The 20,989-nt window shown below is 39.1% G+C and overlaps 1 protein-coding gene across 1 annotated transcript in view; it reads right to left on the bottom strand.

The window, feature by feature from the left end:
- BACE2 (beta-site APP-cleaving enzyme 2) overlaps positions 3,924-20,989 on the bottom strand; it is a 52,605-nt gene continuing 35,539 nt past the window's right edge. Inside the window, exons 6-9 of the mRNA XM_021405977.1 lie at positions 17,674-17,775; positions 14,368-14,517; positions 12,943-13,111; positions 3,924-7,084 (exon numbers count right to left, since the gene is read on the bottom strand). Coding sequence (XP_021261652.1) covers positions 6,831-7,084; positions 12,943-13,111; positions 14,368-14,517; positions 17,674-17,775 — 675 coding nt within the window. The 3' untranslated portion in view covers positions 3,924-6,830. The remainder of the gene's footprint in view (positions 7,085-12,942; positions 13,112-14,367; positions 14,518-17,673; positions 17,776-20,989) is intronic.

The following is a 20,989-nucleotide window of genomic DNA, read 5'->3' as shown; positions in this document are numbered from 1 at the left end:
GGTGAGCTCTGAAGCAGTTCTGCGTTCTTTTTAGAGCTAAAGCCAGAGGTTAGAATTGAATGTCTCGAAGTACTCAGAGAATTTGGATGGATATGATTTATTGGCTTTGAAGTTCATCTTAACAGGATTAAAAAGACACACTGAATGGGTTGAAAGAATTAATCATTTATTTTAAGCAGCGGAAAATTTGATTTTTACATAGTGTTTATCTGGAAATGGCAAGACCTGAAAGTGCAAAATACCGACTTTTGGAAAATCCAGTAATGAGGCTTGGCAGTAATTGGGATAGATATCCTAATATAACCTGAAGTCTGAATTTAAAAAATAATAATAATAATAATAAAAACTGTACTCCTTTTTTCAAAGTATTGATCCTGTTTTCCATTCAGTCCATGTTACATCTTGTCTGTTGATGAGGCGAAGAATTGCCTCTACTACATGGAATCATTTCCTCAAAGGTGAAGACCTTTCCATGCTTCCTGAGGAACCATCAAATAACAGCTGATGTGGTGTTAGCCTTAAAAGATTTCTACATCTCCATTTATTCTTTTTAATAAAAAATGGGAATTGACTCAGATAAACCATATTTTAACTCAACCTTGTATAGTTTTATACACACAGAGTATTGGCTAGTGAAGCAGTTTTTTCCAGGACATGTTGCAGTAATCCATGCCTTGGTGCTATCAAGAAATTGCCTTTTGTCATTTCAGTATGACTCACTTGAACCTGTTTTATTTTCCCCAGAATGTTCCAGGGGACACCTATGTTGCAAACACAGCCATTTAAACATTCATTTACATGATTAGCCTCTAACAACACAGGATAAACATACCCTTCACAGGTTTGACATGGCTGTGAGGTACTCTCCAAAAGAAGAAGATACTCACCAAAGAAGAATATAATGATTACAAACAGTGTAGTTTATTCAAGTATTTTACCTAACTACACATTGCTGTAAAATCAAGTTGAGTTGCTCAACTTGAAAAAGTAGAAGTTTCTCATTCAGGAAGGAGAGCCAAAAGTCTCTATGGGATCAACTGTAGTTGGTGGCAATACAAAACCAGCCAGGCCTTCCATGAGAAGCCATCACCTGCTTAAGGAATGATGCTGACTCTCACTGCTCCTTGTGGTCCTCCCTCCACCCCTGTATTTCGTAAGGACAGAGAACAAGGAAAAATACTCATACACATCAGCAGTTTCCAGGGCAAATTACCTAGAGGTCTGCCGTGGGTTATACAGTATTCCTTGAGCTACAGATCTCAGTTCCATATGTTGGGAAATTAGTCCAGGAGGGGAGGAGAGCGCTACACCAAGTGCTTTCCAAGCATTCTTGGGCCAAAAAGTAAACACCAATGAGGAAGACTAGTCTTAATTCAGTCTAAGTGAGAAGTGAAAGAGTCCAGGAGCTGTACTCAAAAGTGCAGAGGGGTTCTTTGCACAATGCCAAGTTCAGGGATCCCTTACACAGGTGGAATTTTGGCTCTAATTCTCTCCTTCCAGGCCCACCACCTTAATGCAACTATTTTCAACTTAGAGTTAACTTCTATAGCCTCAGAAACTGCTTTAAAACAGGTCTGTGAATGGTGACCAAGAAAATGGTATCTTTTGTTAGTAGGTTGAATGTTGGATACGGGGGTCTTCAGTCTTTTGGAATTTCTTTTGGGGAGGTGAATGAGGGGGTCAGAAGACTTTCAGAAAAATAAGAAGATTCACAGACAGTGAATTAACAGGACAGAAGTTAAACTCAAATACGAGAGAACACCTAGTGTTACAATAGGAGAGAACACTTAGTGTTACTGAACACTTTTACTTAAATGCTGAGAATTACCTTCTATGTTTACATTCTATCTTGCTTAATAAAAAGCCTGCATATGCATTTTACAATTTAATCTAAAATTTCTAATGTTTCAAAAACTATCTGGTCATTAAGATCCAGCTAAACCTAAATGTAGTGAACAGAATAAAAAAGCAAACAGACTATACAGTGGCTGATGTCAACATGTTTTAAAATAACCTGTTTTGTTACTTACAAATGGGTGAGAAATACCACTATGTGCTTTGTTACATGGAGAGGGGACTATTCAGTAGCAGGCCAATGATCCTACTTAAAGATGACCGTGTCCTTTGTTCGCATACAAGTGGATAATTTCCAGCAGCAGCAATAGGCACCACAGAGTACACTTTCCAAAATATTCAAACAAGTGTTCTCTTACCAAAAAGCCAGATGATTAGCTGACACGGTTGCATTTACAGCAGCTTTTCAGCAACTGCAGTTGCTTTCCTATTCTGCTCTACCAAGGAACCTCAGCCTTGATCTGGAAGTCTGGCAGAAGACTCTATGATTTAGCATCTCCTCATTTCACACAACCAGCCAGCCTCAGTTCACCATAGCCCCTCTGTCAGTTAGTGCAAGTCTTTTAACAGTAGCTTTTGCAGTATCGATTCACCGCATTCAGGGTTTTGGCTGAAGGCAACAATTTTATGTCAGGTAATGTTCCTGAGAAGAAATTACCAGGTCTCCAGATTATTCACAAGCCTGGCTTAAGACTAATTGGACTCCAGAAGCCAGAAGATCTGACCGCCTCAGAAGAGTGCTCATATCCCATTGCCATCTGTTTTCTCTTCTCTGAACAGCAGCAGGAATTTCACCACCCAGAAATGAATAATTTGTCAATGAAAGTCAAGTTTGACAGCAACTAATGTCTTGGTAGATTGTACAGACCTTTTCTAAAAGGATCAATCAGTTATGCTCTTAAATTTTTTAATGAAGTGGAATAATGGGTAGCCTACTAATTTCTCTTTATTCCCTTTACTTTCACCTCAGTAGTACCAGCTTCCTTCACGATGAGGCTCACGTTGGAGGTGGAGCCTCATGTATATGAGGCTCACGTTGGAGGTCAGAACATGGCTACCAATGAATATAGTTGTTGAGAAACCTCTACAGAACCAAAAGAATGTTTCAGCATATCAGGCATTCTGGATTATAGGACAACTTAAAAACTACCCTGTCTTTAAAAAAGTGCTATGTTAAGAGACTACTGGAAAAGGTGAGTATACAAATGACATCCTTCAGTGAAACATAAATTCATATGCAGCAAGTAACTGGGCAGAATCTTTTGATTTCAGCCAATAAAGAGTTAAGTGTCAAGAAACTGATCTGTTAACAAGAGATACCAAAGCCAGTAGTACTGTGATTGCCACGCATTAACTTGCACAGCACCAAAGCTGAGAACTGGAATGGCACCCTGCCTTGATATATTGCATTTAAGTTGGTCCAGCTTACAAATCCTTAAAACAGAACAATCCCCCGTATCTAACTCCTTTTACTGAATCTGAAAAAAAAAAAAGCTTATAAAAATTCTTCATATGTTTCCTTCAGCTCTTAAATTGAGCCAAAAAGCCTATGATAAAATTTCTAAAACCTGCAAAGGCAGTGGGATATAACTAATGTATTCCCATGCCTGAACTCAGGTTTAACTACTTGTACTCAAATCACGCATCTTCAAATCCCTAATGACTGAACTGATAGCATCAATTATCTAAAAGGCTGCATCCAATAAAACATGGCTTTCTGACATTTTCATAGTACATGATATTACATTCACATTAGGAGAATGCTGGTTCTGCAACAAATATTGATATGTATACAAGGAATGATTTAGAGTGCTGTGATTTGGAGTACCCTGTCTTCCATAATAAATAGAGAATGTATCTCAGCACCATCTTTACCCAAAGCTCTGCTTTTTGGCTTTGGTGGTTGTTTTCTTTTCTTTTCTTTTTTTTTTCTTCAGGTATGATTTAATCTGATTTCTGAAGTTAGTTAACAGGAGTATAAAGTACCTCACAGCACTCTCCCTTAAAAAAATACACTGGGGGAAGTGATCACTGGTAAGACCTACTGGTAACACTGTAGTCTATCTTTGTATTTCATCTTTCATGGAAAAATGCTCAAAAGCATTATTTTTCTTAATGTGCTGTAGGCTAAAAATCAACCCTCAAGGGTTTCTATTGCTCTTCTTGTTGCCAGAGCAACAAAGCAATACTCACCTGAATATCTGCCAATGTAAGTATCAATTTACAAGCTGAGATGAATTTTCTGCTGCTAGTAGATGTCACTGACAGCATTTTACTATAAACTAAATTTGAGTGGCAAGGGATGCCATGAAAACTCAAGAATATATCACTATTTCATTTGTCCTACTTGATTATTGCTCATATAATTCAAGTATTTCTATTAAAATGTCTTGACCAATGACATTCAAAATGAAAGGGTAAAACTGAAAGGCTTTTATGTGGAATTTTCTACACTAAGAAGACTTTGTTAAACAACTCAGAACAACTCTAGCTTGTCGTCAGAAGCATAGCAGGAACCTTTCCCAATAAATTCCTTCCTAAAACTCCTTGTGATAAAGAGAGAGGAGGGAAGAGGGAAACAGAAGAAGTTAATGCATTCTGCGAGCATATACTGTTGGTGCTTTCTGAATTGAAAAAGGGCTCTTTGTTTACTACTATATCAATCCAAACATGCACAGCATGTTTCTGTTTGAAACAGGTGACAAAAGCATTACTTATATTACTATACTATACAAGAAGGAATACAACTTTGAAAAGGTTTGTTATGCATCAAACCAAACCCAGGAGGACTACGTGGAACTGAATCCGAGAACTGAAAATGAAGCAAAGTCTTTTGCTGTAAGGAAAACCCAAAGGAACAACATTTTGTTATAAAGTGTACTAAAAATCCTGTTTAAAAAGACATGAAGTAAAAAGTAAAAAGACATGAAGAAAGAGACATATGGAAGGTATATTAGGCAGAAAACACCTAAACTCTGTATTTCTTATGTTCCTCGCAATTGTTGTTTTCCTCTTAAATGCTAAGAGGCAGAGCAGGAATGAGGCAAACTCAAAACTTCCTTCCACTTCCAACTCTTAATTCTAAGATAAATCATTTTCAGATGTTAGATCAGAACATGAATCATTTTACCCTATGCAGTCAAGCAGTTTGGAAACACAGGAATTAAAAAGGAAAGAAAACCACAGGCACTTCTAGTTATGAAGTGATATACGCATTAGCTAAAAAACAACGGCGCTTTATTTTCACACGTAATACGCACACCTCTGTAAAAGCACCATCCTGGAAAAAAAAAATAAAAAATCCACTTGTTCCCTTCAGAGTCAGAAGCAAAGGCAGTATGAATCAGAAAGCTGCAGGAAGGGATTAGAGGCAGAAAAATTTCTAGGTGACAGATTGGGAGATTCTGAGCTAAGCTTCCTTTTTTACCACTTTCTTGTTACTCACAGATTTGTAAACTGCTCTGCTATTGAAATGCAAAAGATTTTTTTCTGTTATTTTTCAAAGAGATGATTTGTTATCAGTGGACTGTTCAACCTTGCATTGTTTATCTTTTGAACTCACTATGCAAATGCTCTAGAAAAGCAATGGAGGTACAGCGCTCACTGACTAAATACATGAAAAATTGTTCTATCTGCAAAGAAAATACTGTGTTCCGACCTCAGCATTAAGATCTATGCTTGCACAGTGGAGGTCTGGTCAAATACATTCCTTCCTGATCTCTCCCACTATTGTTTTCAGTCTTACTGCATGTTTGTGTTCAGATAGTCTATACAGAAATTTTTCATTTGCCTGTCACACCAGTGAAGGTAAACTAAAACCTCCAACTGCTGCTTGTGTTTAAAAACAAGCCAGCATTAAGATTTTCACTTCACAGTCTGCCCGTGAGGAAAGACTTTTCTCTTGGACTTCTACATTGCTGAGCTCTGCAAAAAATTGGTTGTCTTTCTCATTTTGTTTTCTTTTTGTTACACACTCACTAGAAATAGGAAAAGACACAATAGAACATGGACCTTAGGTTTATAGTATCTATACATATGCAATCCAGCCTTTTCTAAATATCAGTCATCCTGAATTAAACAAAAAATAACCATACAAAACCCCACAATAGGGGGAAAACTGAAAAGCTTTTTTTGTGCACCAGAGTGGAAAGTTATTAAGTATTAATTTCTCTAACATCAACTACTAAGAAGCGCAGGAGTTACATTTGGTTGCATGGGACGTCATGTGTTTTAAGACCAGTTCTAAGTCACATGCTTACCAGTGGTAGCATCCTTGTGAATTAAGAGAGGTAGTCTTGTTTTACACTAAGGCAGAACAAGTTTGTTTCCCAGTTTTTACCTCCTCAAACTATTTAGCAATGACACCTGGGAATGGTGACCCCTCAAGTGGCAGCAGACATCTTGAGGAAGGAAAACCTAAACCACCACTTCTTCTTGACCTCACTTGCTTTAACTGCTGCGTGTGTCTGACCTTTCTCTTTCCCCCGCACCATAAGCACAGCTTCAAAATGAACTGATGTAAACACAATGCAGTATTCATTTAATGTGATTAGTAAGAAAGGTTATTAATTTTTTTTCTCTTTTTCTACAGTCAGGGTTTGATCAGTTAGAAAATTTTGATAACTCCTTTTTTTATGAAAGAGGAATGGACAATTTTGTTCAGATAGTGGAAGAACATCATGGTGTAGGGTTTTTTTCCTTAAAAAAAAAAAAATAGGTACTATCGAGAGCATAAAGGCTCATCTTACTGTAGTAGCAAATCCAGTACCGTAGCACTTAAGAGGTGGTTAACAGTGCTTTGGTTCAGAATCAGTGTTAGAAAATAAAGCTTAAAAAGTTATGATGCAGAGTATTTGGAGGGCTTTCCACAGCAATTTGTAATGGATGTAGAAAGGATTGAGGCATTGGCTTCTTCCCCTTGGCAAAGTACTTTGTCTTTCATTCTGTTGAAGTCCTAAGTTTCACCATCAAGTTTCTCATTTCCATCGATGTCTCACCAAGGAGGACTCATCGTTGACCACGTCATTGTCAGTGTAGCGATGCTGACACCGTGGTGGAATAAGCAGCAGGATGATCAGTACAAGGAGGATAATTCCACACAGGCTCATGAGAGCATAGGAGGCAATCCACAACACTGGTTCGTGGAAAGTAATGCTAGAAACACAGTTGCTTGCAACATCTGTGGTTGTGAAAGGGCCTTCAATCTCAGACACCGGAGAGCCATCAACCTCTGAGAAATTACAAAAAGAGAAACAGTAAGTCTTTAAGACACCATTTAAAAGCAAGTAACAAGATCCAGCCTAAATACCTATACAACCCTCTCCCTTCATCATCATGTATCTCAGCTTACTCATTTTTAAATGTTTTTCTCTTTCAATAAGAATGCTGGTATTCCATGTTTATAAAATGGGAATCTGAGGCAGATGGAGACCATAATACTCCCACATCTACATAGGCTGTCAATGAGAGAGCAGAAATTTATCTCAGGTCTCCCACAGCCAACTTAAAGCCCCAGCCACTGGATCACGTTTTCCTTCTGAACTAACCTTTCAGAAATGTCAGTTTAATGAGGTTTAAAAATCTTACGGTGCCAGTACACAGTTCAGAGCCTGGGGAGTTTTTGTTGTTTCTGGCATTCGCAACAAGTGGAAGAGCACCTGAGAGGATTCTTACATCTTCTGTATTAGCGGCCTCCCAAGGTTTTAGGGAGTTGCAAGCAGGTTCATTAGCTTCACAGATACTTTAGAGGACCATATTCTAGGCATAAAGCAGCACCAATAGCCTTGGGAGTGGTACTGCTGAGATGAAAGTTAAGAAGGAAGGGGAGGTAAAGCAGGAGAGCTTAGGGGCTGCTGCCCAGAAAAGGGGAAAAGTGGAGGGGACGGTCAGTGCCAATAGTGAGGAGTTTGGATGTGACATGTTGGGCAGAGAGGGAGAAGCTAACAAGCAGATCAAAAATGGACATGACGAAGCTAAAGCAAGAATCGTGAAGGAATGCCTCGGCTGCTGTTTTTGAGCAGCCATCCATCTTGGCACATCACAGGCATCCTGATTTGTTTCATTACCACCACAAGCCGGTACTTGTTAAACCAGTATTTGTTGGAAAGGGTTATGCTGCCCATGGTTGTCACAGTAACCATGGCAAGCCAGCAAAGTTCCCCTGAGCTGTGGACGGGGCTATGTGTGTTCTGAAGGCAGAGCAAGGGAGTTGCCTGGGGCAACAAAATATTCAGGGCATTTTGTACCTGCAGGCCTGCAACTGGGGAAGAACACACCTTCCAGCTTGCTTAGGGCAACTAGGAGCCTACAGTTAGTGCTCTCTGTGCATTTTAACACACTTTCCAAATGACTGTCATTTACTTTTCTAGAGAGATACTCCAAGACACATTTATTTATTTATTGTAAAGACCTCAGTTTTAAGGCTCTTGTCTGATTTCTTGTTCATTTTACATACAGACACACACTTACTTACCAAGATCTTCAGTGGCCCTGCCTTCTGTAAGCGTTATCTCTCCTTTATACACAGCTTTGACAAGTCTCATGAAAGCACATTTGAAGAGACTGGCATAAAACATCCTTGGGAAGGACGATGAGAGATTTAGCATTCAGTCCCTGGCCTCCCATGATCTCGTACTATTTACAGATTCAATTCTCATTAGAATTAATTCAGCTTATGGTGGGGTGCTAACGTAGGGGTCAGTCCTGCTCGCTCACAATCTTGTCCCTAGTGATAGGTGAGCTTCCAGGAGAGTCAGGACAGCTCTCTGATCTGATGGAAAACACACCTGCCATAACAAATGCCAAACCCAGGAATTTTCTCAGGGATCACTCACTGAACTAACCCTTTCTCCACCTGCAGATGTGGGAACACTTCTTTGGTGGCAAGACACTATTAGAGAGAGCTGCGTGAAACCTGAGGCTGCATTCACAAGCTTTCTGACACCAGTGATAACCAAACATGTACTCTCTCAATGCATCAGACCAAAACAAAGTGGCCACTGCACCCTGTATCATCAGCATGTTGCTGTTGCACAGATACGGTATGGGAGCTGAACAGGAGAGGACAGAATGGCAAAAGACTACCTAGAAGGCCTGTGAAATCTGTTTTGTTCAGAGTCCACATATTGTACTTGGCCCGCCATGCAATTATTTCTCATACATATTCACTGTTCTTCTCCACCCCACCATTTTGTATGTCTCTATGAAGCCCTGCAGCAAAACCAAACTAAACCATATATGATATTAATGTGAAATGCAAGGCATAAGGATTACTATTTAGGAATTCAGCATTTTGAAGAAGTGAATAAATGAAAAAAAAAGCAGCACAATTTTCTGCCTTGGAGATAGCTCTGAAAATAAACAGTCCCTAATTACTTATTATTTGGTTCGAACACAATAACTACTCCTTATAAAAAAAGGCAACACATAATTATTGCTGTAGTGGCTGACATTTGAAATTACATTTTGAGAATGTTTGATAGCTGCATAGACTCTGCTTTTTTCCTTCCGAAAAGAAAACTTTTCCTTTAGCCTCTTCCACCCTGCGGGAAATTGCAAGGAAATAAAAAGGGAGAAATTTGCCTAAATTGTTCAAATGTACCCCTAACATAAAATAACAGTCACACAACCTATTATACATTAGCTGAATTGGGATATTCTGGCATTTTTTTTGTTAGAATATCCGGTGATAGCTACCTACAATAATTTCTTGATCTTGAACAAATGGAATTTGTATTGATGATTACAGGACAAAAATGTCATCTCTGGAAAAATGCTGTCTTATAACGTCTGGTAGAACTCAAAGTTGTAAAGGTCTAACAATCTCTTTTGCTGCCTTAGATTTTCTGGAAAGGAAGCCACCTGAAGTGAGACCGAATATATCACAGAACTGTGCCATGCTGCCTGGAAGGGACCTTTGGAGGTCACCTAGTGCTGCCTCCTACTCAGAACAGGACTGTCACCATCAACAGATCAAGTCAGGTGCAGCTTTGTCATCCAAGTCTTGGAAAACTCTGAGGACGGAGAACTCATGATCTTTCTGGAGAACCTGCTGTACTCCTCTCCTGGTGAAGGTTTCCTAATGTTCAATGTGAACGCCTCAGAATAACTGGTGGATGTTGCCCTTTGTTACATGTTTTCACTTGCATTCACCCTTGGCATGCATGTGTCTTGATGCCCACCATAATCTCCAGTTCTTTTCCAGAGGACAGCTCTTCAGCCAGTTCCTTCCCAGACTGTACCCACACATGATGGTTTTCTGCTGAAGACACAAAACTCCACAGTTCTGTTCATTGAACCTCATGAGGTTTCTGATGCTCAGTCCTCCATGTTACCGTGGTCCTTTTCGCTTGAAGCTCTGTTAGCCACTCTGTTCACCATGTTAGCCATTCTCCCAAGTTTAGTGAATGAAAAATTGGTGAGAGTGCATTCTGTCTCAACACTGTTTGGTGTAGAAGTCATTTGTGATTGTGGTGCTTGGTGCATTTCTGTCCTTAAATCACCCAAGGCTTACTCCTATGATTTTCTCACTTATTACAAAAATAACAAGGGGTGTAATTCTACTCAATGCTGAGGTATCATTAGGTTGCATCACTAAAAAAAAAGTGATTCGAACATTTGGTCTCAAGACGGGACTTGATCCAAACCCTTTCCTAGTCATCCTGTAAATACTACTTATCTCTGAAGTTAACAACAGACATCTTGAAACAATTTGAAATTAGTTAACAGGCAGAATAAGTCTTAAAGGGTTTCACTTAATCTAGGAAAAAGAATATTTCTTTTCCTGCCACAATGGATTAACTTCCTGCCGCTTTCTAACTAAACTCTCCTTACTCTTTGGTTCTTGGTACAACCTGGAGAACGAAAACAGGGCAAGGAGGACTGTGGGATAAATCATGTCTCATCTCTAGCCATTCTAGCCAACAGAAGCATGGAGCTTACTGAAGTTAAGAGCTTTAGCCTCAGTTTTTGTTCCCAGTGTTTTTTTTATTCAGCATATATCTGTTTAATATCTTTCAAAAACATGGGTTTAAATTTAGTGTTAATGCACTACTGTAAACAAGAAAGCACAGATCATTATAAAGAAGCACAGCAACACTTAACAGTCTTTTCTATTTCCCTGCTTCTGAGGGGTTTATGCCATCAGTAATTCAATTTAATTTATGCCACGAACAGACTAAAAAGCTCCAAATAAATTACATTAATATAGTTGCTATGGAGGACATGGCTGGCCTCCACAGGAAGCCAGTTAGGCAGCTTAATCTCTCATACTGCACTGACTGCTAACCACTCATAGTTGTGGTTTTCTGATGAAAGCAGTGTTAAATACGGAAACCACAAGCTGTGAAGAAGTGAATTCAGAGTAACTTGCACATCCAGTGAAACGTCATCTGCCCCCCGTGAATAAAGTCTGACAAATCAGTATATCTTGTCTCAGTCAGTGGTTTGCATCATCTGATTCCTCAAGAAGCATCAAGTTCCCATGACATACGCATGAAACATGGACAAAGAAACAAGAATTAAATGCATTCTAACACAAGCTGGGGATCATCGTGTGTCCAAGCTCATGCAGATTCAGATTTCATTTCTAGTCAGAAAGCTCAGTTCTTCTACTCTAGAGAGATTAACAGAATTAAGCGCAGTGGCCAAACTCCATGCTTCTGTGTAGCAATATTAATGTGAAAGTGTTACTATGGTTCCCAGATTCTTTTTCTCAACATAGACATGCTGTGAAAGCAATCCTTATGAGCACCAGCTGACTCGCCCTGCCAACATGATGTTGGTCAGAATGTTGTGTCAAAATGCCCCTTCTCCTTTCCATTAATGGCTGCAGCATGCCAAGATTGATAAATTGCAGTTAGGAAGAAAACGGAGGAATGACAGGCAGGAAAACCTGGCCAGGAATATTTGTGTAGTTACACTCTCCTTCCAGACACATTCAAAAAGTGTCTTTCATCACAGCAGGGTATCTCATAGAGGTCTTCACTCAGCAGCCTGCATCAAATATCCAGACTTCCTTTTCTTTGCAAGCTCAAAGACAACAATTTTGAACCCACGAACAATATAGAGATTAAAATAAATAAATAATTTTTAAAAGCTTTTAGAATGCCCTGAATCTATAACTCAGCTAGTCTCTTTTTTTTTTCCTCAATTACCTGGTTGCACTAAGCACTCAAGTACTTACTGCCCTTACATCTCTAAGGTAAGTAATGGGGATTAAAGTGGCAATGTCAGTCAATACCCCTCTTCTCATGCAAATCACAGATGCTGTGTTTTTCAAGGCTTATACTACTTTTGTATTTGGGACAGACACTTCCATATGGGTACACAGCCTTTTCTTCCTCTCCCACTTCTATGTTCATGTGGTGCCAAAGCAATGTCTCATCAACAAAGGGAGGAAACACCAAAATTGTAATTGTTTTTAGCTACCTTTGGTAAGATAAGATTGAAAAAAAAAATCCACAAAACAACAAGAAAGTTAAGCAGCACTGTAAAATCTGCCAAAAATTATCAGTTCTTTTCTTCACATTTACTCAGCAGCTAATGAAAACTTTAATGGCTTTCTACTTACACTGAGCAAACAATGTGTTTAAAACCAACACAAACATCGCAAGTCCTAATTTGAATACTATTTTCATCTTTGCTCTGAGTATTTCTGAAAGGCTGTAAAGGCACAATTTGTATTTAGAGAAAAACATGAGTAAGGTACTTGACTGCCCACTGCAGAAATCAGTTAAGAATCAATTTATCTGCAAAGTGAAACAGGACTGCAAAAATGAAGCTGCATTAAAAACAGGGACTGATCTGGGCTGGGAAAGCCGCACACAGACAGGTGTCTCAGTAAGAAGATCCTCTCTCAGTTGGAAGAACACAGCTAAGATATCCAAAATCGATGCTGATTTACTTCATACCAAAATACCTCCTTTTTTTTCTCTCCCTGTAATCTGAATACTTTGGGATTGCTAAAAGACACACTTTATTGTTAACCTCACTTTCATACTTTTCCCTATTGTGTAAGGGACAAAGGTTTTTTTTGAGAGTAGCAAGAGTTTCCTCACCTACCAGTCCTGCACAAAATACTGTTCTTACCTGCACATGGACTCACTGCAAAGCCCACTCTCCTCTGAGCTCTGTCAAAGATTACATAGAAGCCTTCCATGACTGTAGCACCAATAACCAAGGCATTTGTGGAGGAAGAGATCCCAAATCGGTAGCACTGCAAGTTCTCTCCTATTCCAAGGATGGGTTGAATGTAAAGCTATTAAAATAAGAAATAAAAAAACGAAAGCCAGAGTGTAAGAAGAAACACCACATAGTACTTAGAAGACTTTTTTCAGATTTTTAAAATCAAACACTCAAACTCCGCTGGAAATCAAGAGTGAATAGCAGCAAACAGACTTCTGTACATTTAAATCTGATCAAAGCTTACATGCAGGTAAGAGCTCTTGGGAGTCTAAGCTTAAATATGAACACAATCATTCACTATGTGCAGAGAACCTGCAAGTTCACAAAAGCCACTTTTTACTGTATGTTCTACAAGGGAAGGATATGTAAGAAAGAGCTTGGAACATGAACTCAAATTACAGAAAAAAAAATATTATTTAAAACAAAAATATCAGGATAAAATGATCCTGATATAATCAGGATTATAATCAGGATTATAAAAATCTTGATTGTACAGAGATACAGAGAGCGTTCAGTGTCAGCTCAAAGTTCTAGATTCATAAATTCAAGCCACATTTTACCTCTTCTCTCCTGGGGGAAGATGAAAGATTGACATACTATATGATCAATAAAGAAAAAGCTTATCATGAGGCTTCACTATATTTCCAGTTATAATGTACTTAAAAATTCATTCTCTTCTCTTCTCCTGACCATTCCCTGAGGTAAAAGATTGTATTAGTAATGTTAGAAGATAGTGGCCTATATTGCAATCTGTACTGGGGCAAAAAAAGCCAGAGCGCAGAAATAAAAGTGGCACAACATTATATTCTAAAAGCTAGGATGGAATATGAATAAAAGATAAACCAACCAAGTTCTATGAACTGGTGAAGAGATCACACAGGCTCCTCGCCAAGAGTATCATTTTCAGGAGAAGTGCTCCAATTCAGAATGCCATGAAAAACAAATCAATTTGCTTCTCCCGAAATTAGAAGATCAAAATGAATAGGGACATTCTGTATTGATATCTAATATGGCTAATGTTCAAGAAAACAAAACAGAACTTGCTTATTTTTCCTAACAATTTGAGAAAATCATTTCCAACTACGTGGGCTGCACTCAGAAGGAAACTTTCATATTTGGCTTCGGGTGTTGGAGTTTCACCTAATACGAAGTTTCTTTGTCATTTTTCCTACTTAAAAATTGATTTTTAAAAATATCACTTAAAAAATTCCCTTGCATGTAATAATCCAATTCTTTATTACCATTAAAAATAGTTCCCATTTTTAAAGAGCATATGCCTTATGATAGTAAAAATAAATGTGTCACTGAATAAACAAAGAAAACTGAGACCTGCGGTAGGATAGAGATCCGAAATGACCTGCTAGAGTTCTCATCCCTCATGTAAATAGAGAGTTTGGGAAATAAGGACCAAGGTCTTTCATTTTTATCCCAGCATGCAAGTTGTGAACCAGTCCAGAAGCCAGAAGAGAATTCTTGTATCTATGGAAAAAAAAAAAGAGCAATACATACAGATTACATACATTCTGATAGATTTTGATAGCACTGACCAAACACTAACAATTAAAAGAAACACAGAGTTTTTAAAAACACGAAGTAAATACAAGACACATGAATATTCAGTGGCATTGCTTCTCTTCCTCACACACACAGTTTTTTACTCAATTTCAGGGTTTTGAAGCCAAGGGGTATGCCAAAATCCCCGAGCATCCAAGGGACTCAAGGTCTGCTGGTCAATGAAAAGAAACACTTCTCTATCTCTCTTGCTGCTCTGCCACTCACCACCTGTTTAAGTTGATGTGCTTTTGAAATAAAAGTTGATTAGCAGTGTTTCTTAATATAGCCATGACACCAACAAAGTGAAAATTCAACCCTTACACAGCTTCTTCACCTAAGATAATGATCTTGCCTGAATGTCTTGCTCCCCAAAGCACGCAAAGTTGATGTGCTGCCAGACCAGAGGAAAATTGCATTATTTGCATGCAATGCTTTGTGCTGGCTCTGACTCCTCACTGAAGCAACACACAAGCCCATATCTTATTACTCTGTTGTACAGCCAAATCATCTTGTACAGGTGCAGAAGATGGAATCTTCTACCCCACTCGTTTATAATTATCTGTGATATCGATTATTTTGCAAATATCAGCTCATGCATTACTTATATGGCATTTTACAGGTGACAAGTATTCACACCCACCCACCTACTTGCCAATGAAACAATTGTTAAGGCTGTATTAGAGACATTATATTTCCAAGCACTCATCTCTGTTCTTGGGCCAGCAAGTGTACACTCACACAAACACAGCATGAGACTTACAGACACAGCCAGCTTTTACACTTAACTCTCAATGCATGCTTAAGTAAATGTCTTGGTATGGAACAGAAATGCTCTACCACTCACAGCAGTCCCATGTCAGACCTGCTGAAAACATACTACTCTCTCCATTTTCTATTGCAAAGCAGAGCTTGTTATCTGAGAAGAGCTCCCAGGCAGCACCCAGACTGGACAGACAAAATCCATCAAGTGCTCTATTTTAAGAGTCTACTTTGATTTTCCAGTGAGACTGCTTATTATATTGTATTTCCTTTGCCTTATTTCTGTATGCTGAACAAATGCATTGGGAGGCATTTGGCTTTATGATACCTAAAAGGTTATTAAAATAAAGATTTTAGGTTTATTTGAGCTTTCCCTTCTCCAGCTTACTAACTTAGCATTACTTTGACGCTGTGAGGAGACATGCTGTTCTGGCTTCAGCTCTGTGAGGTGCAGTAGCTGCCCCTTCCCCGCAACTCATCTCTGCTCATCTGCCGAACTCACTGCCCTTCAGACCTGCCAACATCAAACTGCATCTATAGCTGCCCCCTAAAAGACTTACCAAACAAGGGCGTTTTAAAAAACAATCTACACCATTAAAGAGCATAAAGCTATAGACTTTTTTTTTTTTTTTTTTTAATGGATCCGTATAAAGGAATGGTATGTATGCAGTTATGCCAATATACCTGAGGGGGCAATAACATCTTGCTGGGAAGCCGGTAACAAGCAGCTAGGAGCCGGAACTTGTTAATCTGCTGCACCTGTTGTCAGAGGTGTCTGACTACAGCAGTTGGCTTTATGTTTCTGTGATACATAGCTTGCCAGAAGCACGAAGTGCAGTTGTCATGCCATTGGTACAACTGCTGGAAGTACCCATTTTGCTAAAATAACTCTGACAGCTCTGGAAACTAATCCTTACACCTTGAAACTACTTTCTTATTTAGTAGACTATCTCCTTTGTTTAGAGCTGTGAAAATAACTTCTGGTGTGTGTGGAAAGAAGGGGATACAACAATAAGGTCCTTGAATTTAAAAGGAAACCATGGAAGAAAAGAGTTTGTTTATGCATTTTTAATAGAAAGAGCAAAAATCATTAGGCAAAGTGAGAGAGTGATTCCCCTCTAATATCTTATTGATCTGGCTGTTTACTTGGCATGTGGAAGGCCCATGTTTGAACATCCTTCTGACTGGCATCAGGGAGGAATCTGGAGTGCTGTGACCCACTCCCCAGGAAGATACCATGCCCACATTACACAAACTCTAGGGTATGCTCCTTTCAATTCCCTCCACCCTCATCAGCTGCAATTGTTCCAGTCAATATTTAAGCACTTTATAAAGAGGAGAACCTTTAAACCAGGGAAACTGAGCTCTGTAAGACAATTTGTATATTTATTTCACATACCAGGCATCTACAGGCAGTGAATAAACTCTTTGTGCCAAATCTCTGCTTTCAGTCAGGAAAAGGGTATCAGTCTTGAACTACTAGCATACAGGCAAATAGATTGCCTGTTGGCCAGCCAGCCAATAGCTCGCTTATTGCATTTGCACTTCCTACCACTGTCTCTTCCTGAAACCATGACAAAAATATTAAATTTGTTCACATCAAAATATCTGGGATTTATTCTTCCACTTCAACCTTCTCAATGCTGTTCATTGTATTCAGCCGAAACTTACGAGTAGCTTTTGTTCACGAGAAAATGTTGCTTTAGATACTCTGCTCTCAGAGAAATCCACCATGCCCCTGCCCTACTTCTAAAGCCTACTCTATTTCTAAAGAAAGATGCTTTAAAACATAAATAATTAAATAATGAAGTTCAAAAGCATCTTTTTTGATATGAATAATCCTGATGAATTGCAAACATTCTACACAACAATCAAGTTTATATTTGGAAAGTAATTGCTTGCAGTAGCAGGCTCTTCTACTTTACAAACACTCTGTTTTGAATGAAAGGACTGATTTTTGGACTCTTAATACCTTGCATTGAAAAGTATTGAATTAAGTCCATATTTCTGAATTGCTTAGAGCAAAATACTCAGTCTCCACACTATTTCCGATGCATTTTCATACACGCACCTTCTGTCTGGATTTAAACCTCACTTTTCCCGCTTCCCTTCCCATTCTCTCATCTTCCTTTCCCTTTTCTGTTTCCATCGAACACATCCATCATTTCTTAACAGGAGTATACCAGGAAAGATTCTACTCCCCTTAAGTCAAAGAACCTCTGACTTACAAGGCAGACAGAGAAGATGACACTCCTTTCAAAGATCAAGTGATTATTTAACATGAATTTAACATTTAAAGCAAAGTTAATGGCATTAGCTTACCAGGGATGTGCGAGCTATTGCTTGCACAACAGCAATGAAGACTTTCTGGGGCAGACGGAGGAGGGTGGTCCCACTGTCTACTATCGCTTTGTCAGCATTATACTAGGAAGAGGGAAGAAGGAGAGAAATCACACACTTCAGTTAATGTAATGCAGATTAAACTGTTTCATAGCAATGACAAGGTTGTTCCTTTTTGACAGCTGACTTCACCCAACCTGTATGTCATACCTTTTAGCAGTCATACCTTGCTCTAGTTGATTGATAGCTTAGATTCAAATGAAATCTGAGTGCAAAAGCAAGATAGGGCAGCCTAGACACAAGAGTGAGCTTATCTGCACTGCTCAAGGAATTACTGCATGTCACCACAGCTGTGCAAATGGACAAACTGTTGTAAAAAGAATCATAGAATCATAGAATATCCAGAGTTAGAAGTGACCCATAAGGATCGTCAAGTCCAACTGCTAAGAAGTACAGCATGGCCTCTCTCAGAGGTGCATGCTAATCCACTTTCCCTCTCATATGCCTTTGGCACAAAGTGCCCTTATGGTTAGCAGTGACACAGGGTAAGCACACCGAAGCAGCCTGCATGTATGTCTAAGCCCTGCATCGAGGTCTCTGCAATAATGAAAATAACTCACTCTAGTTTAAATGACATATAGCAGCTTGCTTTTAATGACTGTTGTTTCTCACTTGAAAACAGTCAGAGAACATGAGTCCTCATTACATGTCATGTTTGGTACTGACTGAAGAGTACAGAAGCCAAATGCACACCTTTCTTTCTCAACTTAGGAAAACCATGAGAACACCAGCATAAGCAACTACAAAGAAATCTGAGAATTTCAAAATTTCAATCTTGCCTCCTCAAAATCTGCACTAAAAAAAAAACCACAAAGAATAAATATTTTAAAAGATCCTCTTTTTTTTTTTTTTTTTTTGGTAGACCCTTTAAAAACCTGTGATTAGTTGTAAAAAGGAAGGCATACAACAGTGGCAGCTGTTGGCATTAACTACTTTCCAGCTGATGGAAAGTACCAGCTTAGGCAGCAGGATCAATATAACTGAAGAGTGATGTGTCTACGGCATAATCAAAAGACATAAGGAAACACACTGCATAAGGTTTTCAGGAAAAGATCAAATGGGAAGCGAATTCCAAATACATTGGCTTCCAGATACAAACTGCTGCCAAACAGTGCTGAAAGAAAAGCAAATAGGAAGAGCAATGATAGGCAGCACTTGCCATTTATCCTATGCTCAGGAACATTTCTGAAGAGGGGAGAAAAATATTAAGGCATTTAGAAATCCATTTTAGCATATTTGCACCATAAATATGCAATGGCCAGCATCCCTGAGCCACCCTTGGAAATAAGTAGTCTGGAGGCACAACCAAGAGGGCCAGCCACTAACATAAAACCAAGCAGAATTCCTGCCTCATGGATTTCCATGCGGTGTACAGTGTACTTTCAGCGTGCAGTAACTTCCCCCCTTCTCAGTCTTGCTGGTTAATATTTAACAGAGCACCAGTAGCAGCTCCCTGCCTTCTCAGCCCTGTTCTGCCAGCAGCACGGCCACAGCTGCAGTGCAATACTGGACAGATTCCGAGCACTCAAGTGAGAGGGACAGCTTTTTCCTTTCAAGGAAAGGAGTAGTCTCTAGTGACTGTTACAAAAAATGTTCTACTTCCTAGAAAACAATTAGGAGACGAGAGAGCACATAGTTCATCAACACATACAAAGAATTATGTATTCTCGGCAAACCCATAATTAGTTAACTTTTTGTCATTCTAGCCTTAATTTACTACTCTTCCCCTAAAGTTTTGCTGGGAGATATCTTTAAATCAAGAAAAAAATTATGTGTTTTGTACTACTGACTGGCATACTATGCTGATACGTCCAAGGTGAAAGCAAACCATGGCTCAGAAGAGTGACAATAACAGGAAACTTTCATAACACTACTAGATTTCTGAGTGAGTTGTTTTTTGGAAACAGCACGTATAAAACAGTCAGTACAAGGCCTCCTCTTCAAAACATGTTGACTGTTTTTTAAGGCTGGAAAGAAAAGCAAACACAAACATTTTTGTTAGAGGCTCAGCAGTTTTGCATTCCTAACAATATAATAGGGAGACATTTAAACAGACCTTGTTCTGCTTATTAAGATAGTATGATTCATTTAAAATACTTTCTACAGAAATATGACTTCTGTATTTTGTATGGAAATATGTTTACACTCAAATAATCTTTTTTGTTAATTTCACTTACTTTGTATGAACTATAAGAACTTCAGAATTATCACATTCTACTGATTTCCAACTAAGAGGGCAAGTGACAGATAAGTTAGGATGCCTAATGAGAATAGAGCATGAAAATTATAGAACTAAAATCAAAACGTGAATAGCAACAAGCAAGAGCAAGAACCAAATGAAACACACACACACACACACACACATCCTCCAGAAAAACATAAAACAGCTTTGGAACAAAAAATCCAACAACACAGTCTTATTAGACTGATCCAGACACAGCAGAAAATTATTCCTAATAAGAACAGAAAACATATCCATGAGGAGTAATAACTGGCAAGGCTGAAGTGAACAAAATTTGGTTTTGGGCTTTACGACCATGGGACTCTGTTTGAGAATCAGCATCTGCTTGAGAGAGGTAGTATGCACCCTAGTGGGGCAAACACATTTTTGCCAGGCTTTTAAAGAGGGCTTTAAATTAGGAAGGAGCGGGGAGGGAGGAAGCAACCAGAAGCCCAGTAAATGAGTGATGCACAGAGCTGCTGAACAAGTGGCATGGAGTGATGTGATAGGGAGGGATCACAAAATCAACAGTATGGGTCTTGAGAGAAGTCACCTCCAGCACTTGCAGGCAAGATAAGGAAATGCCAACAAGGCAACATTACGGAGAAATTATCAAAAACATTTTCTAGGGACTCAAAAAATGCTTGAGTGCCCCTCTTAAGTGCCTGTACACCAACCTACAAAATATGGGGGATAAAAAAGGTAAGTTAGAGATGTGCTTATCCTTGCAGGGCTATGATCTTATTGGCATCACAGAGATGCGGTGGGATGGCTTCCCAGGACTGCAGTGTTGTAATGGAAAGATGCAGGCTCTTTGGGAAGGACAGGTGGGGGAGATGAGGAAAGAGTGCTGCCCTCTCAGTCAGTGACCAGCTGGAGTGCATTAAACTTGTCCTGGGGGATAGATGAGGAGCTGACTGAGAGCTGATGGCTCAGGATTAAAGGGAGGGCAAGCACAGGTGACATTATGGTGAGGGTCTGCTACAAGCCACCTGAACAGGAAGAACAAGTGGATGA

This window comes from Numida meleagris, chromosome 1 (assembly GCF_002078875.1).
Source record: "Numida meleagris isolate 19003 breed g44 Domestic line chromosome 1, NumMel1.0, whole genome shotgun sequence".
NCBI lineage: Eukaryota > Metazoa > Chordata > Aves > Galliformes > Numididae > Numida > Numida meleagris.
Note: the sequence above shows the minus strand (reverse complement) of the source record. Positions and strands in the feature narration are given on the sequence as shown.